This window comes from Scyliorhinus canicula, unplaced genomic scaffold, assembly GCF_902713615.1.
Source record: "Scyliorhinus canicula unplaced genomic scaffold, sScyCan1.1, whole genome shotgun sequence".
Classification (NCBI taxonomy): domain Eukaryota; kingdom Metazoa; phylum Chordata; class Chondrichthyes; order Carcharhiniformes; family Scyliorhinidae; genus Scyliorhinus; species Scyliorhinus canicula.
Genome location: NW_024055449.1, coordinates 132,669 through 156,456, shown reverse-complemented (window position 1 = coordinate 156,456; position 23,788 = coordinate 132,669). Strand labels below are relative to the sequence as shown.

General features: G+C 47.2%; 1 protein-coding gene across 4 annotated transcripts; it reads left to right on the top strand.

The window, feature by feature from the left end:
• The first annotated feature begins 1,653 nt into the window (after window positions 1-1,653).
• On the top strand, window positions 1,654-23,413 carry LOC119959497 (zinc finger protein 239-like). 4 transcript variants are annotated; one of them, XM_038787738.1, is made up of 4 exons: window positions 1,654-2,132; window positions 6,747-6,843; window positions 8,070-9,213; window positions 22,655-23,413. In XM_038787738.1, the coding sequence occupies exons 3-4, from the start codon at window positions 8,171-8,173 to the stop codon at window positions 23,295-23,297; spliced, it is 1,686 nt and encodes a 561-aa protein (XP_038643666.1). In that variant the 5' UTR covers window positions 1,654-2,132; window positions 6,747-6,843; window positions 8,070-8,170; the 3' UTR covers window positions 23,298-23,413. The 4 variants fall into 4 exon arrangements, with proteins under 4 accessions (XP_038643666.1, XP_038643664.1, XP_038643663.1 ...); XM_038787735.1 differs by lacking the exons at window positions 1,654-2,132; window positions 6,747-6,843; window positions 8,070-9,213 and adding exons at window positions 16,570-16,687; window positions 17,598-17,655; window positions 19,365-19,530 and having other exon boundaries at window positions 22,221-23,413; XM_038787734.1 differs by lacking the exons at window positions 1,654-2,132; window positions 6,747-6,843; window positions 8,070-9,213 and adding exons at window positions 16,570-16,687; window positions 17,598-17,655 and having other exon boundaries at window positions 22,221-23,413.
• The last annotated feature ends 375 nt before the right edge of the window (window positions 23,414-23,788 follow it).

Sequence of the window (23,788 nt, the reverse complement as noted above, 5' to 3'; positions counted from 1 at the left end):
TTAATTCAGATTTCGTCATCTGTAGTTTTATTTGCTATTCTTTAACTGAACAGTGCTAAGAATGTGGAAGTCATTAGTAGAAGGGTTTAAAATCACTGACTGAGCTGCAATCTCAGGTGTAAAATTCCACCACTAAATTCTTTGGATTTAAATTTGTTTATTGTCACGTGTACCAAGATACAGTGAAAAGTATTTTTCTACGAGCAGCTCAAACAGATCATTTAGTACATTAAAGAAAATAAGATAAAAAGAATATACATAAAAGGACAAAACAAGGTCTCCAATGTAAATACATAGACACCGGCATCTGGTGAAGCATACAGGAGTAAAGGTTGATGATAATGTTAGTGTTCAATTAGTTTTAAAAGATTAGTACGATTATAAGAGATGCAAAAAGAGGATCTGTTTGGTAGAGCTCGCAGAGTCGCCATGCTCTGGCGCCATCTTGGTTCCAAGGTGAATGTGCCTCCAGGCGAATGTGGAAATGAATTCACTTGGTCATCTTATTTGCTGACATAACAGCTCAGTCACACTGGAGGAAGACTCGTAGAATCTACAGTGCAGCAGGAGGCCATTCGAGTCTGCACCAGCCCATGGAAAGAGCACCCCAGTTAATCCCACACCTTCACCTTATCCCGGTGACCAACCTAACCTTTTGGACACCATGGCCATTTATCACGGCCAATCCACCTAATCTAAGGGGCAGCACGGTAGCATGGTGGTTAGCATAAATGCTTCACAGCTCCAGGGTTCCAGGTTCGATTCCCGGCTGGGTTACTGTCTGTGCGGAGTCTGCACGTCCTCCGTGTGTGCGTGGGTTTCCTCCGGGTGCTCCGGTTTCCTCCCACAGTCCAAAGATGTGCGGGTTAGGTGGATTGGCCATGCTAAATTGCCCGTAGTGTCCAAAAAAGTAAGGTTAAGGGGGGGTTGTTTGGGTTACGGGTATAGGGTGGATACGTGGGTTTGAGTAGGGTGATCATGGCTCGGCACAACATCGAGGGCCGAAGGGCCTGTTCTGTGCTGTACTGTTCTATGTTCTATGTTCTAATCTGCACATCTTTGGACTGTGGGAGGAAACCGGAGCACCCAGAGGAAACCCACACAGACACGGAGAAACTGCAACCTTCCCACAGTTATCCGAGGCCGGAATTGAACCCGGGTCTCTGAAGCAGCAGTGCTAGCCACTATGCCACCGTGCCTCCCATTTAGTATCATTCAGATACTTCGCATGCACTTTGGTTGCTGTATCAATTAATTTAATAATGTGACATCTTGGCATGTGGCTCCAATCGAAATCGGATCACAAAGCAACAATTTCGATTGAGCAATATTGCCTCTCAATGGTTGGATATATACCCAGCATTCTCCGCGTGGAAGACTGTGTCCTATTCAACCCGCAGGAGCTTCTTTGGCAGGAGCACCGCCAAGCTGTAAGTGGAGAATGCGCAGTGCGGTCTCTGACGGGGGCATGCGCAGTGCGGTCTCTGACGGGGGCATGCGCAGTGCGGTCTCTGACGGGGCATGCGCATTGCGGTCTCTGACGGGGGCATGCGCAATGCGGTCTCTGACGGGGGCATGCGCAGTGCGGTACGTGCTTGGACTTGGGCGGCGAGGGGAAAAATGATCGGGTGAACTGAGCAACGGGGCCGCGAGGTGTGGGGGAAGAGACAGCGGAGTGGCTGGGAGGGGGGCTTCATGAACACAGCATGAATGGCTCAAACCCCGAATAAGAAGCTACTGATCCTGTGTTTGCAAAGGACGTTGTTGGGCTGCTCTGCGTCACAGGCCCAGAATAACGGCAGCCATATTGCAGCAGGGCGCATGCGCAGTGCTTCCTGTCCTGTCAGCAGGAGGAGAGAATGTTGTGACAGACCGGGATGTATTCTGGAAACTCCTTTTACAGGGGGTCAGAAGGGGAGGATTTGCACACAGTAAACTCAAACCAAGACAATTTTTATGTATCCTCAATTTATATCTTAGAATAGTAGTTGAAGGTCTTTGTAATTTTCTTTTACAGGAAGTTAAAAGTGGAGGATTGATCGATGGGAAACTTAAATTAAGCATCACATTGTGATCTGACAGAGTCAGCGATACATCAGAACCTGAATATAGGCAGCATCTGAGTGTGCAAGGTAAAATGTTTGTTTATTCTGTCTGTGTGAGAAGATTCCAGGTCCCAGACTGACTGGAATTACCCCGAGTTTCACAAACCCTGGTTCAACCACATCTTGAAAGCTCAACACTGGGCAACAAACCTTAGAATAGAATGGCCTCGGAGGGAGTGTAGAGCACAGATTTCCCAGAGTGATCATAAGATAATCGAATCCCTACAGTTCAGAGGGGGACCATTCAGCCCATCAACTCTGCACCAACCCTTCAAATGAGCACTCCACCTATTTATGCTTCCTCCATCCACCCACCTTGTACCCATAACTCACAACTTAACCTGCACATCCTTGGACATTAAGGGGCAATTTAGCATAGCCAATCCACTAACCAGCACATCTTTGGACGGTGGGAGGAAACCGGAGCACCCAGAGGAAACCCACGCAGACACGGGAGAATGTACAAACACCACACAGAAACCGGAATTGAACCCGGGTCCCTGACGCTGTGAGGCAGCAGTGCTAACTACTGTACCGCTGCTGAATCCCAAAGTTAAATTATACGGTGTGATTATAGTCAGAGAGTCAGTGTGGCACAGCGGAGGCGATTCGGCCCAGTGAGTTGATGCTAGCTCTCTCGAGCAATCCAGTCAATCCAATTCCCCTCTTTCATCCCTCTATCCTCGCAGGTTTATTTCCATTAAATATTTATCCAATTTCCTTTTGAAAATATTCACTGTGTCCATTTCTGCCCTTCCCTCAGCTGTAACTTTAGGGTCATTACCACTGACTGTAAAATCGGTCCCCTTCACATCTCCCAGATCGTTTACCCAAAACCTGAATGTGTCCCAAGTCCTCGTACAATCAGTGAATGGAAACAGATTTTCTTTGTCTATTTTACCGAAACCCATCAGAATCTTCTACACCTGAATCAAATCTCCTCAACCTCCTTTGCTGGAACCATTCTGTAAAATCTCTTATGCATCTTCTCAAGAACCTTCACATTCTTCCTGAAGAGTGGTGCCCAGAAATGGACGCAATACTCGAATTGTGGCCTAATCAGAGCTTTATTACATAGAATTTACAGTGCAGAAGGAGGCCATTCGGCCCATCGAGTCTGCACCGGCTCCTGGAAAGAGCACCCTACCCAAGGTTAACACCTCCACCCTATCCCCATAACCCCACACAACACTAAGGGCAATTTTGGACACTAAGGGCAATTTATCACGGCCAATCCACCTAACCTGCACATCTTTGGACTGTGGGAGGAAACCGAGCACCCGGAGGAAACCCACGCACACACGGGGAGGATGTGCAGACTCCACACAGACAGTGACCCAAGCCGGAATCGAACCTGGGACCCTGGAGCTGTGAAGCGATTGTGCTATCCACAATGCTACCGTGCTGCCCTTTATAAGACCATAAGACTATAAGACATAGGAGTGGAAGTAAGGCCATTCGGCCCATCGAGTCCACTCCGCCATTCAATCATGGCTGATGGGCATTTCAACTCCACCTACCAGCATTCTCCCCGTAGCCCTTAATTCCTCGCGACATCAAGAATTTATCTATCTCTGCCTTGAAGCCATTTAGCGTCCCGGCCTCCACTGCACTCCGCGGCAATGAATTCCACAGGCCCACCACTCTCTGGCTGAAGAAATGTCTCCGCATTTCTGTTCTGAATTTACCCCCTCTAATTCTAAGGCTGTGCCCACGGGTCCTCGTCTCCTCGCCTAACAGAAACAGTTTCTTTGCGTCCACCCTTTCTAAGCCATGTATTATCTTGTAAGTTTCTATTAGATCTCCCCTTAACCTTCTAAACTCCAATGAATACAATCCCAGGATCCTCAGCCGTTCATCATATGTTAGACCCGCCATTCCAGGGATCATCCGTGTGAATCTCCGCTGGACATGCTCCAGTGCCAGTATGTCCTTCCTGAGATGTGGGGCCCAAAACTGGACACAGTACTCCAAATGGGGCCTAACCAGAGCCTTATAAAGGCTCAGTAGAACATCGCTGCTTTTATATTCCAACCCTCTTGAGATAAATGACAACATTGCATTCGCTTTCTTAATCACAGATTCAACCTGCATGTTTACCTTTAGGGAATCCTCGACTAGCACTCCCAGATCCCTTTGTACTTTGGCATTATGAATTTTCTCACCGTTTAGAAAGTAGTCTATGCTTGGATTCTTTTTTCCAAAGTGCAAGACCTCACATTTTCTCACGTTGAATTGCATCAGCCATTTCCTGCACCACTCTCCCAAACTGTCTAGATCCTTCTGCAGCCTCCCCACTTCCTCAGCACTACCTGCCTGACCACCTAACTTCGTATCATCGGCAAACTTTGCTAGAATGCCCCCAGTCCCTTAATCCAGATCATTAATATATATGGTGAACAGCTGCGGCCCCAACACTGAACCCTGTGGGACACCGCTGGTCACCGGCTGCCATTCCGAAAAAGAACCTTTTATCCCAACTCTCTGCCTTCTGTCAGACAGCCAATCCTCAACCCATGCCAGTAGCTCACCTCGAACACCATGGGCCCTCACCTTACTCAGCAGCCTCCTATGTGGCACCTTATCAAAGGCCTTTTGGAAATCCAGATAGACCACATCCACTGGGTTTCCCTGGTCTAACCTACTTGTCACCTCCTCAAAGAATTCTAACAGGTTCGTCAGGCACGACCTCCCCTTACTAAATCCATGTTGACTTGTTCTAATCCGACCCTGCTCTTCCAAGAATTTAGAAATCTCATCCTTAACGATCGATTCTAGAATTTTACCAACAACCGAGGTTAGGCTAATTGGCCTATAATTTTCCATCTTTTGTCTTGATCCTTTCTTGAACAAGGGGGTTACAACAGCGATCATCCAATCATCCGGGACTTTCCCTGACTCCAGTGATTTTTGAAAGATCTCAACCAACGCTTCCGCTATTTCTTCAGCCACCTCTCAGAACTCTAGGGTGTAGCCCATCGGGGCCAGGAGATTTGTCAATTTTAAGACCTTTTAGCTTTTTTAGCACCATCTCTTTTGTAATGGCAACCATACTCAACTCAGCCCCCTGACCCTCCATAATTTTTGGGATATTACTCATGTCTTCCACTGTGAAGACAGACGCAAAGTACAGAACATTACAGCGCAGTACGGGCGGTAAAGCAGTAAAACTTCTATTTTGTGCTCATTAATACCATTTATCAGCTCAAGAGACAATTTAATAAAAGCAAAATACTGCGGGTTCTTGAAATCTGAGATAAAAATAGAAAATTCTGGATTAGCTCAGCAGATCTGACAGCATCTGTGAAGAGAGAATCAGAGTTAATTTTCGGATCTAAATGTTCCTTCTGCAGAACTGCTTTGCTAACTGCTCTGAATATATCCTGTCACTTCAGAGAGAAAAGCACTTAGACACCCCAGTCCCCTGTGTCCCTGCACAATCTTTAGCACTATACCATTAATTATATCTCCCCCTCCCTAACCCCTTTGCCACATGATTATGAGGGTTGTAATCCTTGGAATTTAGGAGATTAAAAAGGAATTGATCAAAGTTTTCAGGATGTTAATTGGAACTGACGAGGTAGATATAGAGGAATTATTTCCACTGGTTGGGGAATCTGGGACGAGCAGACACATTCTAAACATAGAATCCGGTTCTGGCACCTTTTCAGGGAGAGAGTTCCAGATGCTGAAACCTCTGTTGCTGCAGAAACTGCTGAACTCACTGCTGAGTTCTGAAGGTTGCAAAGTGTTGAATGGAAAGATGAGCTGCTGTTCCCCGAGCTCCCTTTGAGCTTCATTGGAACAATTCAGGAGGCCAAGGGCAGAGAGGTCAGAATGGGAGTGGGACAGATAATTAAATATGAAGCAATCGTCCAGCGTGCAATTAATGCAGCCAAATCCTTGATAAAAGCCGCACAGTATATCATCCTTCTTCTTGTGAAGTGATGAATCATTTCCACTTCCACCACCCTCCAGGGCTGTGAGATCCAGGTTGTCACTCTGTGTAAAAAAAGGTCTTCTTCATATTCCGTGCTGCATCTCAGGCACCATCAGCTAATGTGAACAGCTTTTCTTTATCGACCTGATCTATGCCTGTATTAATTTTGTGCACCTCCATCAATCTCCCCTCAATCTCATTTGCTGTGTGTAGAACCAGCCCAGTTTCTCCAGCCTAACCTTGCCGCTAACGTCCCTCCTGAATCATCCTGAATCTCCTCAGCACTCTGTCAGGATCCTCATATCCTTCATAAGGACTGGTGACCAGAGCTGGATGGAATGTTGTGATCTAACCAGGACTTTATAATTTCTTGTTTTTGTGCTCAATGCCTCTATTTATGCGGCTCAACGCCCAGTCTGATAGTTTATTAACTAACCCCTATTCTAAGAAATAGGTCCCACGAATGCTTTAGTCATGACCCGTACCGATAAAGCGTAAATGATGACACAAGCTTTAAAATAGTTCCTGTAATATTTGCCCTGAATATCAGACATCTTCCCCCAAGTTCTAGAAAGGGATGGTTAATAAAGCCAGTTACTCACAGTCTGCACAAACTTTGAATGTGACTCCAGACCCACTTGTAAAACTGAACAAATAAATCCCTGAATTTATTCCGACTATTTTCTGTTTCCCGTCTCCAGTAGTCACTGACTGGGAAGGGACCAGAATCTCAGGAAGCTTCACACTGCTGTCTTCTCGTGTGGAAGTGATCTCCTATCAGATTAATATGCTTATGCTGTGAGTATTAAATACAATGTCTGAACCTCTGATTCTGCTCCCTGTCCACCATCCCCCTCATCCATGGATCTTCCCTTATACCAACTGGGGAAAAGGTTTGCCTGTTCACTGATTGAGCTCGATGGCGGTGGGATTACCCAGAATTCCCAATGAGTCAGAAAGTCCTCTATCGGTGACTAAAGGAACCCAGGGTGAGGACACAGGGCTGTGCTGTGTTCTGAGCATGCTCAGTGCAGCTGGTGGACACAGACTGAAGGGGATTAGGCAGCTCAGGGAGGAGGTTGTGAGCACAGGGGAGGAACTGGAGCCGGGGGAGCCCAGAGCATTGTGGGACTGGCGATTACCTCGATGTAGGTGAGGGAGCACAGGGGTGATGGCGAACAAGACCTGGTGTGAGTGAGGGCAGGAGCAGCTGAGCTTTGGATGACCTCCAGTTCCTGTGAAGTTGCATCTGGGAGATCGACAAGACCCACATTAGAATAGTCGAGTTTAGAGGAAACAAAGGAATGGATGAGTTTCAGCAGCACATGAACTAAGACAGGGACATAACTGGACAATGTACTGAGTGGAAATAGGCGGTCACAGTGATGTGTGGACAGAAACACAGCTTGGGGTGAAATATGCCGGAGATTGTGCAGAGTCTGATTCAGTCTCAGATAGTTCCCAGGGAGAGAGATGGAGTCGGCGGTGAGTGAGTGGAGTTTGTAACCGGCAATGAGAGATGGAGTCGGCGGTGAGGGAGCGGAGTTTGTAACCGGGAATGAAGACAATGGCTTTGTCCATCCAGTAGTGTCTGTCAGATAAGTCAGGATGGTGTGCGAGTTGTCGGGGAACTTGGAAATGTTGGTGTTCACATATTCCTGCTATCCTGCTCCTTTGAGATGGTGGAGGTCGATAGTTCGGGAGAGTCTGTCAAAGTTCTGCTCGTGTTGAAGATATATTAAATACTTATTTCATTCATTCAGCCTCTACTACTCCCTTTCTCTCTCCTTCTCGCAGAGTGTCAGAGTCTAGTGTAGACCCAGACCAGTTGGCAGGTTCCATTCCCTGAAGGACGTGACTGAACCAGTTGGGTTTTACAACATTCGAGCAGTTTTCATGGTCACTTTTTCCCAGAGCCGGCCCCACAAATGACCAGATTCATTCAGCTCAATTTCACCACCTGCCTTTGTGTTTTTGTGGGTTCTCGCTCACTCCCTATTTTCTGTTTTAAATCCGTTTCACAGGATGTTCGAAGGGGAGGATTTGCAGTCGGGAAATTTATTCAGATCAGGATCAGCTCCAGTTGCTCCATTGACCGTAACCTGAATAACAGCGGATTGTGAACATGGAAGGAAAAAGCATCGCTCACAGTGAGGAGAAACCGTACACGTGTTGTGTGTGTGGACGAGGATTCAGCCAAACATCAGGCCTGTCGAGACACAAGCGGAGTCACTCTGGGGAGAAGCCGTGGAAATGTGGGGACTGTGGGAAGGGATTCATTTCTCCATCAGAGCTGGAAACACATCGACGCAGTCACACTGGGGAGAAACCGTTCTCCTGCTCCAAGTGTGGGAGGGGATTCACTATTTCAGCCAACCTGCTGAGACACCAGAGAGTTCACACTGATGAGAGACCATTTCAATGCTCAGACTGCGGGAAATGCTATAAAAGTTCCCAGGAACTGATGCCCCATCAACGTATTCACACCGACGAGAGACCGTTTAGGTGCTCTCACTGTGGGACTGGCTTCAGGCGATCGTCCCAACTCACTGTACACCACAGGATTCACACCGGGGAGAGGCCGTTTATCTGCTCCAAGTGTGGAAGGGGATTTACTCAGTCATCTGACCTGCTGACGCACAAGAGAATTCACACTGGGGAGAAACCCTTCACCTGTTCCGAGTGTGGGAAAGGATTCACTCAGTTGTCACAGCTGTTGACACACCAGCGAATTCACACTGGGGAGAAGCCTTTCACCTGCTCCGGGTGTGGAATGGGATTCACTACCTCATCCACCCTGCTGAGACACCACCGAGTTCACACAGACAAGAGACCTTTTAAATGTTCAGAATGTGGGAAGGGCTTTAAAAGTTCCTGGGAACTGATGTACCATCAACGTGTTCACACTGACGAGAAGCCATTCAGATGCTCTCGCTGTGGGACTGGATTCAGACGATCATCACAACTCACTGACCACCGCCGAATTCACACTGGCGCAAGACCTTTCACCTGCTCCAAGTGTGGGAAGGGATTCACTCAGTCATCCAACCTGCTGACCCACCAGCGAGTTCACACTGGGGAGAGGCCGTTCACCTGCTCTCAGTGTGGGAACGCTTTCACAACCTCATCCAGCCTGCTGAGACATCAGCGAGTTCACACTGGGGAGAGGCCGTTCACCTGCTCTCAGTGTGGGAACGCTTTCACAACCTCATCCAGCCTGCGGAGACATCAGCGAGTTCATAAATAACCACAGTGATTGGAATTTTTCGTTAATCACACCCAGGACTGAACCGTGTTCATTGGGGTCTGGTTCTGCTGATGGTAATAAACTGCAGCCCATTTACAGGGGCTAATATTCTGGCTAAAAGTCAAATAAATTAGATTTGTGTTAAATACGCAGTGTGTTGAAACTTTTTAATATCTCTGACACAAGTTAGTTCCTTTTGAAGTTCTCTCGCTCTCCCCTGTCTCTTCCATCCTCACCTCCAACAAGAAGTGTGAGGAGCTTGTGGAGCTTCTTTGTGACTGAGATTGAGTCAATCCGATCAGCTGCCTCTGCTGCTTCCCTCCCTTCCACGAGCCCACCGGACCAAACTGTCTCTAAATTTCATCCTTTCCCGAGCCCGGAACCCACATCTTTCTCCAGTTTCTCTCCCATCTCCCCTCATGCTCTCTCAGACCTCATCTTGTCCATGAGACCCAGCTCCTGCTCCATCGACCCTATTCCCACAAAACTGATCACCAACTTCCCCATGTTCACTGACTTTGTTGAATCTTTTCTCTATCAGGTACTGACCCTCCCCTTCTGCTGTCATTCTACCCTTTGTCAAAAAGCAAACCCTTGACTCCACCATCCTTACAAATTACTGCCCCATCGCCAGCACCCCTCTCCTCTCCCAAATCCCTGTCCATTTTCCCCAGGACTCCATGTTTGAATCCCTCCAATCAGGTTTCAGCTCTGTCACCGAGCTGAAACAACTCTTATCAAAGTTATAAATGACATCCTCTGTGACTGTGACAAAGATAAACCTCCCCTCTGTCCTCAGCCTGTCTGCAGCCTTTGACAAGGTCGACCACACCATTCTGCTCCGTCACCTCTCCACTGTCACCCAGCTGGGTGGGGCTGCTCTCTCCTGGTTCCATTCTTCTCTGTCTAATCAGAGTCAGAGAATCACTTGTAATATCTTCCCTTCCCAATCCCAGTTACCTCTGGTGTTCCCAAAGGATCCAGATTTGTCTCCTCTTCTTTCTCGTCCACATGTTCCCCACAATAACACCATCTGGACAGTGTCAGTTGTCATATTTACAGATAGCTCCCAGCTCCATCTCACCACCACCTCTCTCCATCTTTGTTAAATTCTGAGCCTGTTTGTCTGATATGCAGTGGTGGATGTGCAGAAATTTCCATGAATTAAATATTGGGAAAACCAAAGTCATTGTTTTAATTCCCGAGCTACCAGCTCCATTCCTCTCCATGGTAACGGTCTGACACTAACTCGACTTGATGTCAGGTTTGACCCTGAGATGTTTGACCCTGAGATGTTTGACCCTGTCTCTTTTCTGTTTGTGTGTTTGTATCCTGGTGATTTTTTCAGTCACAATTCTGATTTAAATCATTTGCCACAGACAACAAACATTCCTGCTTTCATAATGAAATTAAGTCATTCTGAAAGATCTCAAGATTTTGACTTGAATTTTCTGTCTGCAAATCCTCTCCCTCTAACTCCCAGTAAAAGGAGTTTACAGAGGTTTTCAGTGGAAATACAGGATAGAAATTCAGAACAGACCATTCTAGTTTCTATGGCGCATTCTCCTGAATCTCAGTCCCACACACTCCCTCCCTCTCTGCTCGTTCCAGATTCAGTCTCTAGTCTCCTCCTGATTCTTTTCCCCTCTCCAGATTCTCTTTCCCCCTGTCCTTAAACTGGTGACTCCGACTGTGGCTCAATCGCACTCCTTCACACGCATTCGAACAAATAACTCACTCACTCAATGATCAGATCTCACTAAACTATGACACAAACTGTGTGTGTGTGAGTTACATTTATACAGACTCACTCACTCATTCAATGATCAGATCTCACTGAACTATAACAACTTGTGTATACATCGATATTTTTAACACAATAAAATGTGGCAAGCAGTTTCACAAGAACATGAGGACACATTGAGTCAGATGACCAAAGTTTGGTTATAAGGGGAGTGTTAAAGGTGGAAAATGAAGTGGAAATGTGGAGGAGTTTATGGACTAAGGTCCCAGGTTCCATCCCGGCTCTGGGTCACTGTCTGTGTGGAGTCAGCACATCCTCCCCGTGTGTGCGTGGGTTTCCTCCGGGTGCTCCGGTTTCCTCCCACAGTCCAAAGATGTGCAGGTTAGGTAGATTGGCCATGATAAATTGCCCTTAGTGTCCAAAATTGCCCTTAGTGTCCAAAATTGCCCTTAGTGTTGGGTGCGGTTATTGGGATAGGGTGGAGGTGTTGACCTCGGGTAGGGTGCTCTTTCCAAGAGCCGGTGCAGACTCGATGGGCCGAATGGCCTCCTTCTGCACTGTAAATTCTATGAATTCTAATTCTATGTGCAGGGTAGGTGGATTGGCCACGCTAAATTTCCCCTTAATTGGAAAAAATGAATTGGGGACGCTAAATTTAGTTTTTTTTTAAATTATGACATAAAGAGTTCGGACCAGTTGAGTCGTCTTGTGTACTCGATGGGGATTGACTTTAACAGATTTATAATCCTCTGGATCTCAGGGTCACAACAAGAATATGTTTCAGTTGAGATTTCAATAAATAAATATTGAAAAACTGAACAAGAATGGGGAAAGACAGCAGCTCAATCATTTCAAAGTGAGAAATGAATGGTCTCTGTTTCAGGTGGGACTCCTTCAGAATGAACACTTCCCACCAGCAGCACCAACCCCCCTCGCCCTCCCTGTTCACTGAACATTCCTTCACCCACTCATCCTCCCATTGCACAGCCACCCAATGGCCCCCAGCCTGGATTCACATTCAGCATGAACTCAGTGAAAGGCTGAGCTGGCCCCGGGATGTAAGAACGGACAAGAGCTGGAAGTGGTTCCAGTCAATACAGTTTGTGCATCATTGTTAAATAAATAAACTTCATATCTTGTCAAACCCCCCATTTCAGACACTTGGTGAATTACAATTTGGAGCCCAGACCCTTCCTGTTGCTTCTACTTGATGCATCCCGTGTGGTTTCAGCAGAGGTAGAGACAAGCTGCTGACATCCCTGCCCTCACTGCCCAGAGGCTTGTGGTCTTCACCCTCTGGGTTTCAGAGCCCCGGAGGGTCCTGGGACAGACTGACCTATCTGTACCTGTACGGGGCAGATTCAGCTGGAGACGGGCGGCGTGTTGGCAGATTCAGCTGGAGACGGGGTGGCATGTCGGATACTGCCTGTGGGTTTGGGGTGGGATGGGTCTAAGGTGGGAGCTCTTTGAGTGGAGTTCCCAGATCCATTTCTCCTTCCCCCACCATCCCTCTCCTGGACCAGAGTCACATCATTCCTCCCACTCTGCTGCTGACCAGCTTGGGGGAGATCAGTGACGTGTTGACAGCATCCGTCATCCTGTTCATGGCAGCAGACATCTCCGGCACAGCCGTGGTCATGACCTGCACCGACCCATTTCAGAGCCGTGCTTGAAGCTCCATGGAGGCAGCCACTCTCTCCGTGACAGACAGTCTCTGGAACCTCCTGCAGCCCTAAACCCTCCAAGCTCCCTCACTCCTCCAATTAGGGGAGAAGCTGGCATTGTGGTAATGCCACTGGATTAGTGATCCAGAGATCCAGGCTAACGATCTGAAGACACGGGATCAAATCCCAAATCCAATTAATAAACCAGGAATTCTAAAGTTAGTCACAGCGGCCGTGACAATTATCATCGATTGTTGGAAAAACCCACCTGGTTCACGAATGTCCTTCAGGGAGGGAAATCTGCCGTCCTTACCTGGTCTGGCCTACATGTGACTCCAGACCCACAGCAATGTGGTTAACTCTTGCACCGAGCTGGCCACTCAGTTGAAGGGAAATTAGGGCTGGGTAACAAATCCCGGCCTTTCCAGTGACGTCCACATCCCATAAAACAATCAAAGAAAAGACTCTGACCCCCTTCAGCTCCCCCGACTTGCTTCACTCCACCATTGGCAGAGGCACCTTCAGCTCCCGAGGTCCCGAGGGCTGGAAACCCCTCACTAAACCTGTCTCCTTACCTTTTCCACACAGCTTCTGTCCCTCTGTGAAGGGTCGCCAACATTTTAACCTGTTGATGGGTAAATGCCAGTTGTTGTTGTCACTGCCTCACATTGGAAAACTCAGGAATGTCACAAAAACACTTGGAAACTTCAGACCGAAGATTCTCAGCTGGAAATTTCACCTTCAGTCAGGAACAGATCACAGCTTTACACCAATCTCTGACTGGACAGCACATTTTGTAAAAACATTCACCATCTAATGTTCATAAATGTCAGAAATTCATTGAATATGAACAGAATTAGCTCTCTGTGGCTCTCAGTAACAAAGCTTCCACAGCAGCTTGCTGGGTGACACACACAGGACTGGCCTGTTCTCTCTGTCACAAACTCGGAAACCAGATTCCTAAACTGGAGAAGGTTGCATCTGATGACCCAAATATAAACCAACTGTCTGAGTAAAGGTTAAAATGGTTCGACAGGAAAATCACTTTGGACAGGAAAGATTTTCAAAGTGATCGGTGCTGGATTCAGACTAAAACCAAACACTCTGACTGGATCCACAGGAAGGAGAACACAAGAGACTCCAGCCCCGGAGATCAGCTCCATCTGTCCGAGTGTCTGATCCGGGATCAGTAACCATTCCGAGGAGACCATCACCTCCAGCCCCGGAGATCAGGTCCATCTGTCCGAGTGTCTGATCCGGGATCAGTAAACCATTCCGAGGAGACTGTCACCTCCAGCCCTGGAGATCAGCATCCTGTTGATCCAGGATCAGTAAACCATTCCGAGGAGACTGTCACCTCCAGCCCTGGAGATCAGCTCCATCTGTCCGAGTGTCTGATCCAGGATCAGTAAACGTCACCTCCAGCCCTGGAGATCAGCATCCTGTTGATCCAGGATCAGTAATCCATTCTCACATGTTGTGGGTCACATCTATTTTCTGCCGATTTAGCTGATGTACCAAATCTAAACTGTTGTTTTTTTCATAAACTGCTTTAAAATCACCACTGACTTGGACCCCCTTTTTGGATGAACTCTGGTTCCTGGACTAAAATCTTAAGTTTCCAGCATTCATCATTAATCTTGTTGACTCTAAACACAGTTGTAAAGGAGCCTTCTGTCTGTATCTAGGAGCTCTGAACCATGGAAGAGAGCGACTGGGGCGCGTTTCTTACACACCTCAGGATTAACCCACATATTCAGTCCTGGATCTGATTGACAGCAGCAAAAACAGCCGAATCCAATCCCTGCAGATGCTCATGAAGTCGCTGGTGTTTCAGCATAAGCTGTAAGTCAGTGAATCCATTCCCACTCGGGACAGGTGAACAATCTCTCTCCCGTGTGAACTCGCTGCTTTTAAAGCTGTGCTCACAGGCAAAACATTTAAAAGGTTTTACATCAGAGTGAATTTGTTGGTTTCAGCAGGTTGTATGACTGTGTGAAGCCCTTCCCACACACCGAGCAAGTAAATGGTCTCTCCCCAGTGTGAATTCGTTGATGCATTACTAGACCATTGCTGCTTCTAAAGCTCTGCTCACAGTCAAAACATTTAAAAGGTTTCATATCAGAGTGAATTTGTTGGTGTTTCAGTAGGTGATAAGACTGAATAAATCCCTTCCCACACACAGAGCAGGTGAATGGTCTCTCCCCAGTGTGAATTCGCTGATGTACAGTAAGTTCAGATGATCGCCTGAAGCCAGTCCCGCAGTGAGAGCACCTGAATGGTCTCTCGTCAGTGTGAACACGTTGATGACAGGTCACTTCCCCGGAAGTTTTAAAGCACTTCCCACAGTCTGGACATTTAAAAGGTCTTTTATCAATGTGAACTCGCTGGTGTTTCTGAAGGTTAGAAGCAGCAGTGAATCCCTTTCCACACAAGGAGCAGATGAATGGGTTCTCCTCACTGTGAATGTGTTGGTGTCTCAACAGATACTTTTTGCTTTTAAATCTCTTCTCACAGTCAGAACATTTGAAAGGTGTCTGTTGTGTGTGAACATACTGGTGTGTCAGCAGACTGGATGACTGAGTGAATCCCTTCCCACAGGTGGAGCAGGTGAACGGCCTCTCCCCAGTGTGACTGCGTCGATGCATTTCCAGTTCAGAAGGGTAACTGAATCCCTTCCAACAGTCCCCACATTGCCAAGGTTTCTCCATGGTGCCGGTGTCCTTGTGTCTCTCCAGGTTGAATGACAAGTTGAACTCTTGTCCAGACACACAACACATGGACGGTTTCTCCCCACAGTGAATGGTGTGATGGTTTTTCTGTCTATGTAACTGGTTAAAGCTCTTTCCACAGTCAGTTCATGGAACACTTACTGTGTATGTGCGTCTTTGTGCTTTTCCAATCACACTGATGTTTAAAATCTTTTCCCACAAACTGAACCGACAAACATTACTCCTTCCACCTTCAAAGACTGTGATATTCAGGTTCGAAAGAATTGAGTGACTCTGTCAGATCTCGATATTTGGTTTGAGTTTTCTGACAGCCAATCTTCCGCTTCTAACCCCCTGTAAAGGTAGTTTAGAAAAGCCATCACTGTCAATCCAGGATAGAAATTCAGAACAGACAATTCTAGTTTCTCTGGAACATTTTTCACTCTCTTGTTCCCCCAAAGCTGTAAATCCCCGTCCCACACACTCTCCCTCCTCCCTGGGCTGAAATCCAAACCCATCTCACCATATCTTTCCTCCACTCCCAGTTTTCTCCCTCCCTCTCCTCTGCCTGGGTTCAGTTCTCCAGCTCCTGTCTGCAGACTAACAATAAAACCAATGGGTCTTATTGGGGAGTTTGGGGCCTCCACTCATCCGCCTGAATCCAGCCTCATATTCACATTGCGCATGCTCCAGCTCACAATGACTGAAGAGTGATTGACGGTGGCTGTTGACCAATAGGAAGAGTGCAGCCCAGGTCTGGATTTACCGGCCGCCATCTTGGGAATGGAAGTCGGGTCTTTTGTTCTTGGAGCGGAGCGCTGGGGCGGCCATCTTAGTATGGAAAGAGGGAGTGGGTCTGGGTTTCTGCCGGGTGACAGGCCCCGGGGCAATCTGCGACCGCCGCCATCTTGGGAATGGAACTCGGGTTTTTTGTTTGGGGAGAGGAGCGTTGGGGCGGCCATGTTTGTATAGTTAGAGGTGGTGGGCGGGGTTACCTGCCCGGTGGCAGCCCCCGGGTCACCTGGAGGCCGCCGCCATCTTGGAAATGGATGCCGAGTCTTTTGTTCGGGGAGCGGAGCGCTGGGGCGGCCATCTTCGTACAGGAAGACGGATGGGCGGGGCTTCCTCCCGGTGACAACACCCGGGTCACCCGGCAGCCGCCGCCATCTTGTGGCGCGATTCTCTATCCGGGTCTTTAGTGAAGGACAATGAGCTGGAGCTGAGGTTGCAAAGTGTTCAGAGGAAGGTCTGAAATCAGATTTACAGCCAGATATCTGTAAGAACCACAAAGTTCACATTCATTATGTTTGTCAAATGAAACCACAATGCTGCAAACTCTCAGTTCTGAAGAAGAATCAGATTGCATTGGAAATGTTAACTCTCTCTCTTCACAGAAGCTGCCAAACCTGCTGAGGATTTCCACAACTTTCTGTTTTCACTTCACATTTCCACAACTTTCTGTTTTCACTTCACATTTCCACAACTTTCTGTTTTCACTTCACATTTCCACAACTTTCTGTTTTCACTTCTCATTTCCACAACTTTCTGTTTTCACTTCACATTTCCACAACTTTCTGTTTTCACTTCACATTTCCACAACTTTCTGTTTTCACTTCACATTTCCACAACTTTCTGTTTTCACTTCACATTTCCACAACTTTCTGTTTTCACTTCACATTTCCACAACTTTCTGTTTTCACTTCACATTTCCACAACTTTCTGTTTTCACTTCACATTTCCACAACTTTCTGTTTTCACTTCACATTTCCACAACTTTCTGTTTTCACTTCACATTTCCACAACTTTCTGTTTTCACTTCACGTTTCCAACTTCCGCAGGGTTTAACTCAAATTATTCTGTTTTTGAAATTTTGTTACATAACCAATTAAGAGTAAAATAATTGTCACCATTTAAACGTCCAAATCAGTGATATTTATTCGTTTAACTGAGACTGGCTGTTCAGGAGCAATGTCAGAAATCACTTCACAGAAAATATAGTGAAATCTGCAATTCTGTCAGATTCAGTCAACAGAAAGTATAAAAACTGAGATTGATAGAAGTTTGTGAGATGAGAGTATTAATGGTTATAGAATCAAGGGAGATGGATGGGTTTAACAAACAGATCAGACATCTGCAAACTGGAGCTTAATGTCTGAGGTTGAACTGATTCTGGTTTTGTTTTGAAGGTGGTGTCGGTTTCCTGTCCTGTCAGTTATCTCCACACCCGAGGGTAATTTGCTGGAGGTGAGATAATCTTTGATGGTGTCACAAGTAGCCTTCCATTAAGTAGCCTTTCATGCTCGAAGGGCCAAAATATCTCTTCCTGCTGCTATCTTCTATGTATCTTCAATGTAAGACTGCAATGAATTTACTGTGAAAATCCCCCAGTTGCCACACTCTGGCTCCTGTTCGCATAAATTGAGGGAAAATTCAGAATCTCCAATTCAACATACAATTCACCTCAAGTCTTGTAGGAAACCCACGCAGACACAGGGAGAACGTGCAGACTCCGCACAGACAATGACCCAAGTGGGAATCGAATGCAGGTCCCTGGTGTGAAAAGCAACAGTGCTAACCACTATGCTGCCGTGAAGGGGATGAGGGTTGGTGCAGTGACACAGCCTTGTCTGATCCCAGTCTTCACTGAGAGAGTGTCTGGGGTGTTCCCATTGATGAGGATCATGGCTTGTGTGTCATCGTGTAGGCGGAGGCTGGTGGCCAAGTTCTGAGGACAGCCAAATTTGAGGAACATACTGAATAAAACATCACTTTGACAGTGTGAAGTGTTTTTGAGAGGTCAGAAAAGACCTGTGAGGGGTGGCATGTGGCGCAGTGGTTAGCACTGGGACTGCGGCACTGACAACCCAGGTTTGAATCCTGGCCCTGGGTCACTGTCTGTGTGGAGTTTGCACATTCTCCCCATGTCTGCGTCGGTTTCACCTCCACAACCCAAAGATGTGCAGGTTAGGTGGATTGGCCAGGTAAATTGCCCCTTAATTGGAAAAAAAATTGCGTACTCTAAATTTATTTAAAGAAAAGACCTGTGCTTGGTGCTGTTCCTTGCACTTTGCTTGGGTTTGTTACACAGTGTAGAATGTCTTTAGTGCCTCGCGAAGGGAGAAAACCTGACTGTGACTCTTTGCCACTAAGAGGAGATCATTGAGGAGGATCCTGGCAATGATCTTCTCTTTTTTAAAAATAAATTTAGAGTACCCAATTCATTTTTTCCAATTCAGGGGCAATTCACCGTGGCCAATCCACCTAACCTGCACATCTTTCGGGTGTGGGGGTGAAACACGGGGAGAATGTCCAAAGTCCACATGGACAGTGACCCAGAGCCGGAATCGAACCTAGAACTTTGACGCCATGAGGCAGCAATGCTAACCAATACGCCACCGTGCTGCCCAGGCAATGATCTTCTCTGTGGCAGACAGCAGGGAGTCCCCTGTGTAATTACCTCAATCTGACTTGACTTGTCTGACTTCAATATAGTCACAGTGTCTCTGAGATCCCTGCCATGCATCCATCTTCCCAGATGAGGAATATGAGATTGTGTCGCTCTGCCAGGAGTGTAACCCCGCCATGCTTCAGAATTTCAGCAGGGATTCATTCTGCTCCAGTGGCCGTGTTGTTTTTCAGCTGTTGAATGACTTTTTCACTCTGCTCCAGATCGGGGTACCACAGGGACTGAGCCGGACAGGATACTGGGGAATGGACTTGAGGACGTTAAAGCCAAAGAAAGAGTCTCGGTCGAGGGGTTCTTCAGAATGTTCCCTCCAGTGAGCACTGACTGACTCTCTGTCCTTGATGAGTTCCCCTCCACACTTTGCTCTCAGTGGGGTGGGCCATTGACTGCTTAGGCCATCAATTCTGTTGGCAGCGCTGATGAAACGATGCATGCAATTGCTTTCCATGAGCTGTTGGCTATCCCTCACTCTTTCTACCTTCTAAAGGCTTCAGAAACTTTAAAAACCTGGAGCAGGCATCTCAAAAGCACTGGAGCAGTGCTTCCAGCAGTGCCTCCACAAGATGCTCCAAATCCAGGGGCAAGGAGGGCGATCCAACAGAGGAGAGGGAAAAAGAAAACTGGGAGTGGAGGAAAGAAAGTCGGGGGCAGAGGTAAGTGTAGTGGCGATCACTAAGGAGAAGGTGCTGGGGAAGCTGAAGGGTCTGAAGGTGGATAAATCACCCAGACCGGATGGACCACACCCCAGGGTACCGAAGGAGATAACTGCAGAGGATGTGGAGCCATAGGTGGTGATCCTTCAGGAATCACTGGAGTCAAGGGGCTCCCAGGGAAGTGACTAATGTAACACCACAGTTTAAGAAAGGAAAGAGGTAGAAGACGGGAAATTATCGGCCAGTTAGTCTGACTTTGGTTGTTGATAAGATTTTAGAGTCCATTATTAAGGATGAGATTATGGAGTTCTTGGAAGTGCATCGTGAAATATGACTGAGCACAGTTTCATCAAGGGGAGGTCATGCCTGCCAAATCTGTTAGAATTCTTTGAGGAGGTAAAAAGGAAGTTCGACAAAGGAGAGCCAGTGGATGTGATCCATTTGGGTTTCCAGAAGGCCTTTGACAAGGTGCCGTACAACAGGCTGCCAAATCAAGAGAAGAGCCCATGGTGTTCGGGGCACGGTACTGGGATGGTTAGAGGATTAATTGACAGGCAGAATGCGGAGAGTGAGGATGAAGGGGTCTATTTCAGGATGGCAGCTGGTGACCTGGTGTTCCACAGGGTCAGTGTTGGGACCACAACTATTCAATACATTAACGATCTGGAAGAAGGAACAGAGGCACTGTTGCTAAACATGCAGATATTAGAAAGATGTGTAGAGGGACAGGGAGTGTTGAGGAAGCTGCAGAAGGACTTGGACAGGTTAGGAGAGTAGGAAAAGAAGTGGCAGCTGTAATAGAATATGGAAAAGTGTGAGGTTATGCACTTTGGAAGGAATAATCGAGGCAGACTATTTTCTAAATGGGGATCGACTTCTTGTTCGGTGAATTGGACATTCTGAATTCTCCCTCCGTGAACCCGAACAGGTGCCAGAGTGCGGCGACGAGGAGATTTTCACAGTAACTTCATTGCAGCGTTAATGTAAGCCTCCTTGTGACACTAATATAGATTATCATTATTATTATTAGCTGGAGTACTGTGTGCAGTTCTGGTCGCCACATTACAGGAAGAATGTGATTGCACTGGGGTGTGAAGAGGCGATTCACCAGGATGTTGCCTGGGATGGAACCTTTATGAAGTGAGGTTGGATAGGCGTGGGTTATTTTCATTGGAGCAGAGAAGACTGAGGGGCGACCTGATCGAGGTGTACAAGATTATGAGGGCCGTGGATAGGGAGTAGCTGTGCCCCTTAGTTGAAGGGTCAGTCACAAGGAGACACAAGTTCATGGTGAGGGACAAGATGTTAAGGGGGGTTTTGAGGAAAACCCTGTTTACCCAGAGGGTGGTGACGGTCTGGAATGCACTGCCTGGGAGGGTGGTAGAGACGGGTTGCCTCACATACTTTAAAAAGTACCTGGATGAAGACTGGCACGTCATAACATTCAAGGCTATGGGCCAACTGCTGGCAAATGGGGTTAGGTAGGTAGGTCAGATGTTTCTCGTGTGTCAGTGTTGGATTGGATTTGTTTATTGTCACGTGTACCGAGGTACAGTGAAAAGTATTTTTCTGCGAGCAGCTCAGTATATCATTAAGTACAGGAAAAGAAAAGGAAATAAAAGAAAACACATAATAGGGCAACACAAGGTCCACAATGTAACTACATAACACCGGCATCGGTTGAAGCACACAGGGGTGTAGTGTTAATCAGGTCAGTCTATAAGAGGGTCATTTAGGAGTCTGGTGACAGTGGGGAAGAAGCTGTTTTTGAGTCTGTTCGTGCGTGTTCTCAGACTTCTGTATCTCCTGCCCGATGGAAGAAATTGGAAGAGTGAGTAAGCCGGGTGGGAGGGTCTTTGATTATGCTGCCTGCTTTCCCCAGGCAGCGGGAGGTGTGGACAGAGTCAATGGATGGGAGGCAGATTCATGTGATGGACTGGGCTGTGTTCACGACTCTCTGAAGTTTCATATGGTCTTGGGCTGAAATGTTGCCATACCAGGCTGTGATGCAGCCAAATAGGATCTGTAAAAGTTGGTAAGAGTCAATGTGGACATGCTGAATTTCTTTAGTTTCTTGAAAACGTATAGGCGCTTTCTTGGTCGCAGTGTCGACGTGGGTGGACCAGATTGTTGGTGATGTGTACACCTAGGAATTTGAAGCAGTTAACCATCTCCACCTCTGCACCATTGATGCTGACAGGGGTGTGTACGATACATTGCTTCCTGAAGTCAATGACCAGCTCCTTAGTTTTGCTGACATTAAGGAAGAGATTGTTGTTGTTATGCCAGTCCACCAGGTTCTCTATGTCCCTCCTGTAGATATTGAGGGTGTCAAGGGATATGGGGATAGTGTGGGAAAACGGAGCTGAGGTAGATTGGCCAATGATCCCATTGAATGATTCAGGCTTGATGGGCTGAATGGCCGACTGCTGCTCATATTTGTTGTGACCTCCTGGAAGGAAGCTGTGAGCACGGATCTGTCAATCAGCCTGAATCAGCACCTTCAGGAGAATTGGGAGGGTGAATATTAGATACAGCAGAGTGAGAATGGAGGGAGATTGTGTGGGATGGAGATTTACAGCTTTCAGGGAATGAGAGGGAGTAAAAAATCTGATATAGAAACTAGAATTGTCTGTTCTGAGTTTCTATCCTGCACCGACAGTGATGAGTTTTGTAAATTGTTTTTACAGGATATTAGACGAGGAGGAATTACAGACAGAAATCTCAAACGTCACGTCTCGATCTGACAGTCACTCGATTCCCTTTAATCTGAATACCATCGGGCTTTGAATCTAGAAGAAGAAATGTTTGCCTGAACTGTCAGCTAAAGGTTTCAAACATCAGTGTGACTAGAAAAGCAGCGAGACCCACACAACACACACCCGAGTGAGTGTGTTCCAGTGAACTGACTGTGGAAAGAGGTTTAATCAGTTACACGGCCTGAATAAACATAATAACATTCACAGTGGAAGAGACCATACCTGTGTTCTGAACTGGTGTCCAACATGGAGAGTCCGGAGGAGACCCAAAACATGGAGAAACGGTGGAAATGTGGGCACTGTGGGAAGGGATTCAGAACCCCATCACAGCTGGAGATTCATCAACGGATTCACACTGGGGTGAGGCCATTCACCTGCTCTCAATGTGGGAAAGGATTTGCTCAAGGATCCAACCTACAGTCACACCAGCGAATTCACACTGGGGAGAGGCCATTCACCTGCTCTCAATGTGGGAAAGGATTTGCTCAAGTATCTAACCTGCGGAAACACCAGCGAGTTCACACTGGGGAGAGGCCATTCACCTGCTCCCAGTGTGGGAAAGGATTTGCTCAAGGATCCAACCTGCAGTCGCACCAGCGAATTCACACTGGGGAGAGACCATTCACCTGCTCTCAGTGTGGGAAAAGATTTACTGAAGGATCCAAACTACGGAAACACCAGCGAGTTCACACTGGGGAGAAATTGTTCACCTGCTCTCAGTGTGGGGAGGGATTCAGTCAGTTATCCCACCTGCGGAAACATCAGCGAGTTCACACTGGGAAGAAGCCATTCACCTGCCCTCAGTGTGGGAAGGGATTCACTCAGTCATATCACCTGCGGACACACCAGCGAGTTCACACTGGGGAGAGGCCGTTCATCTGCTCTCAGTGTGGGAAAGGATTTAGTCACATATCAAACCTGCGGAGACACCAGCGAATTCGCACTGGGGAGACGCCGTCCACATCTCAATGTGAGACGGGATTGCATGTTTCATCTCACCTGCTGTGACACCAACAATTTCACAATTGATTACAGGGGTTGGATTCTGCTGTTATTGTTTCTGCTCTGCAGCCAGGACTGCATTTTGTTCATTCTGACAGGTGGTCAGTGGGGATGGTCGGAGGGTTTCTTTCTGCTGGCCTGGCCGGTCTCACCACTTTGCCTCCAGTGGGCTGATGCTCTTTGAGCCTTGTCGCTAATACCTGGCTTCAAATTGCACAAGGAGCACAGAGTGAAAGGGTGTTTGGAAGGGGTCGGGTACGTTTTGGCGCCTCCCTTTTGGCACCGATCATTTGACACCGCCATTTTGGCGCTAAATTGATTTTGCGTTCATTATTTTGGCACTTATTTCTAACACCAAATATTAAGTAAAAGAGTATAAAAGTTTAATGCAGTTCATAGTTGTGGGCCAAATCACGTAAATATTCAAGTGGTGCCCGTGAATCAAACTGTTGTGCGATGTTTAAGATACGCTCATCGGCCTTGATGTATTTCAGAAG

What these genes read in the sequence shown, in the direction of transcription:
- LOC119959497 (XM_038787738.1), top strand. Translation starts at nt 8,171, where the DNA reads ATGGAAGGAAAAAGCATCGCTCACAGTGAGGAGAAACCGTACACGTGT. An exon ending in CGAGTTCACACTGGGGAGAG is followed by an intron (nt 9,214 to 22,654) that starts GCCGTTCACCTG and finishes CACTGGGGTGAG; the next exon opens with GCCATTCACCTGCTCTCAAT.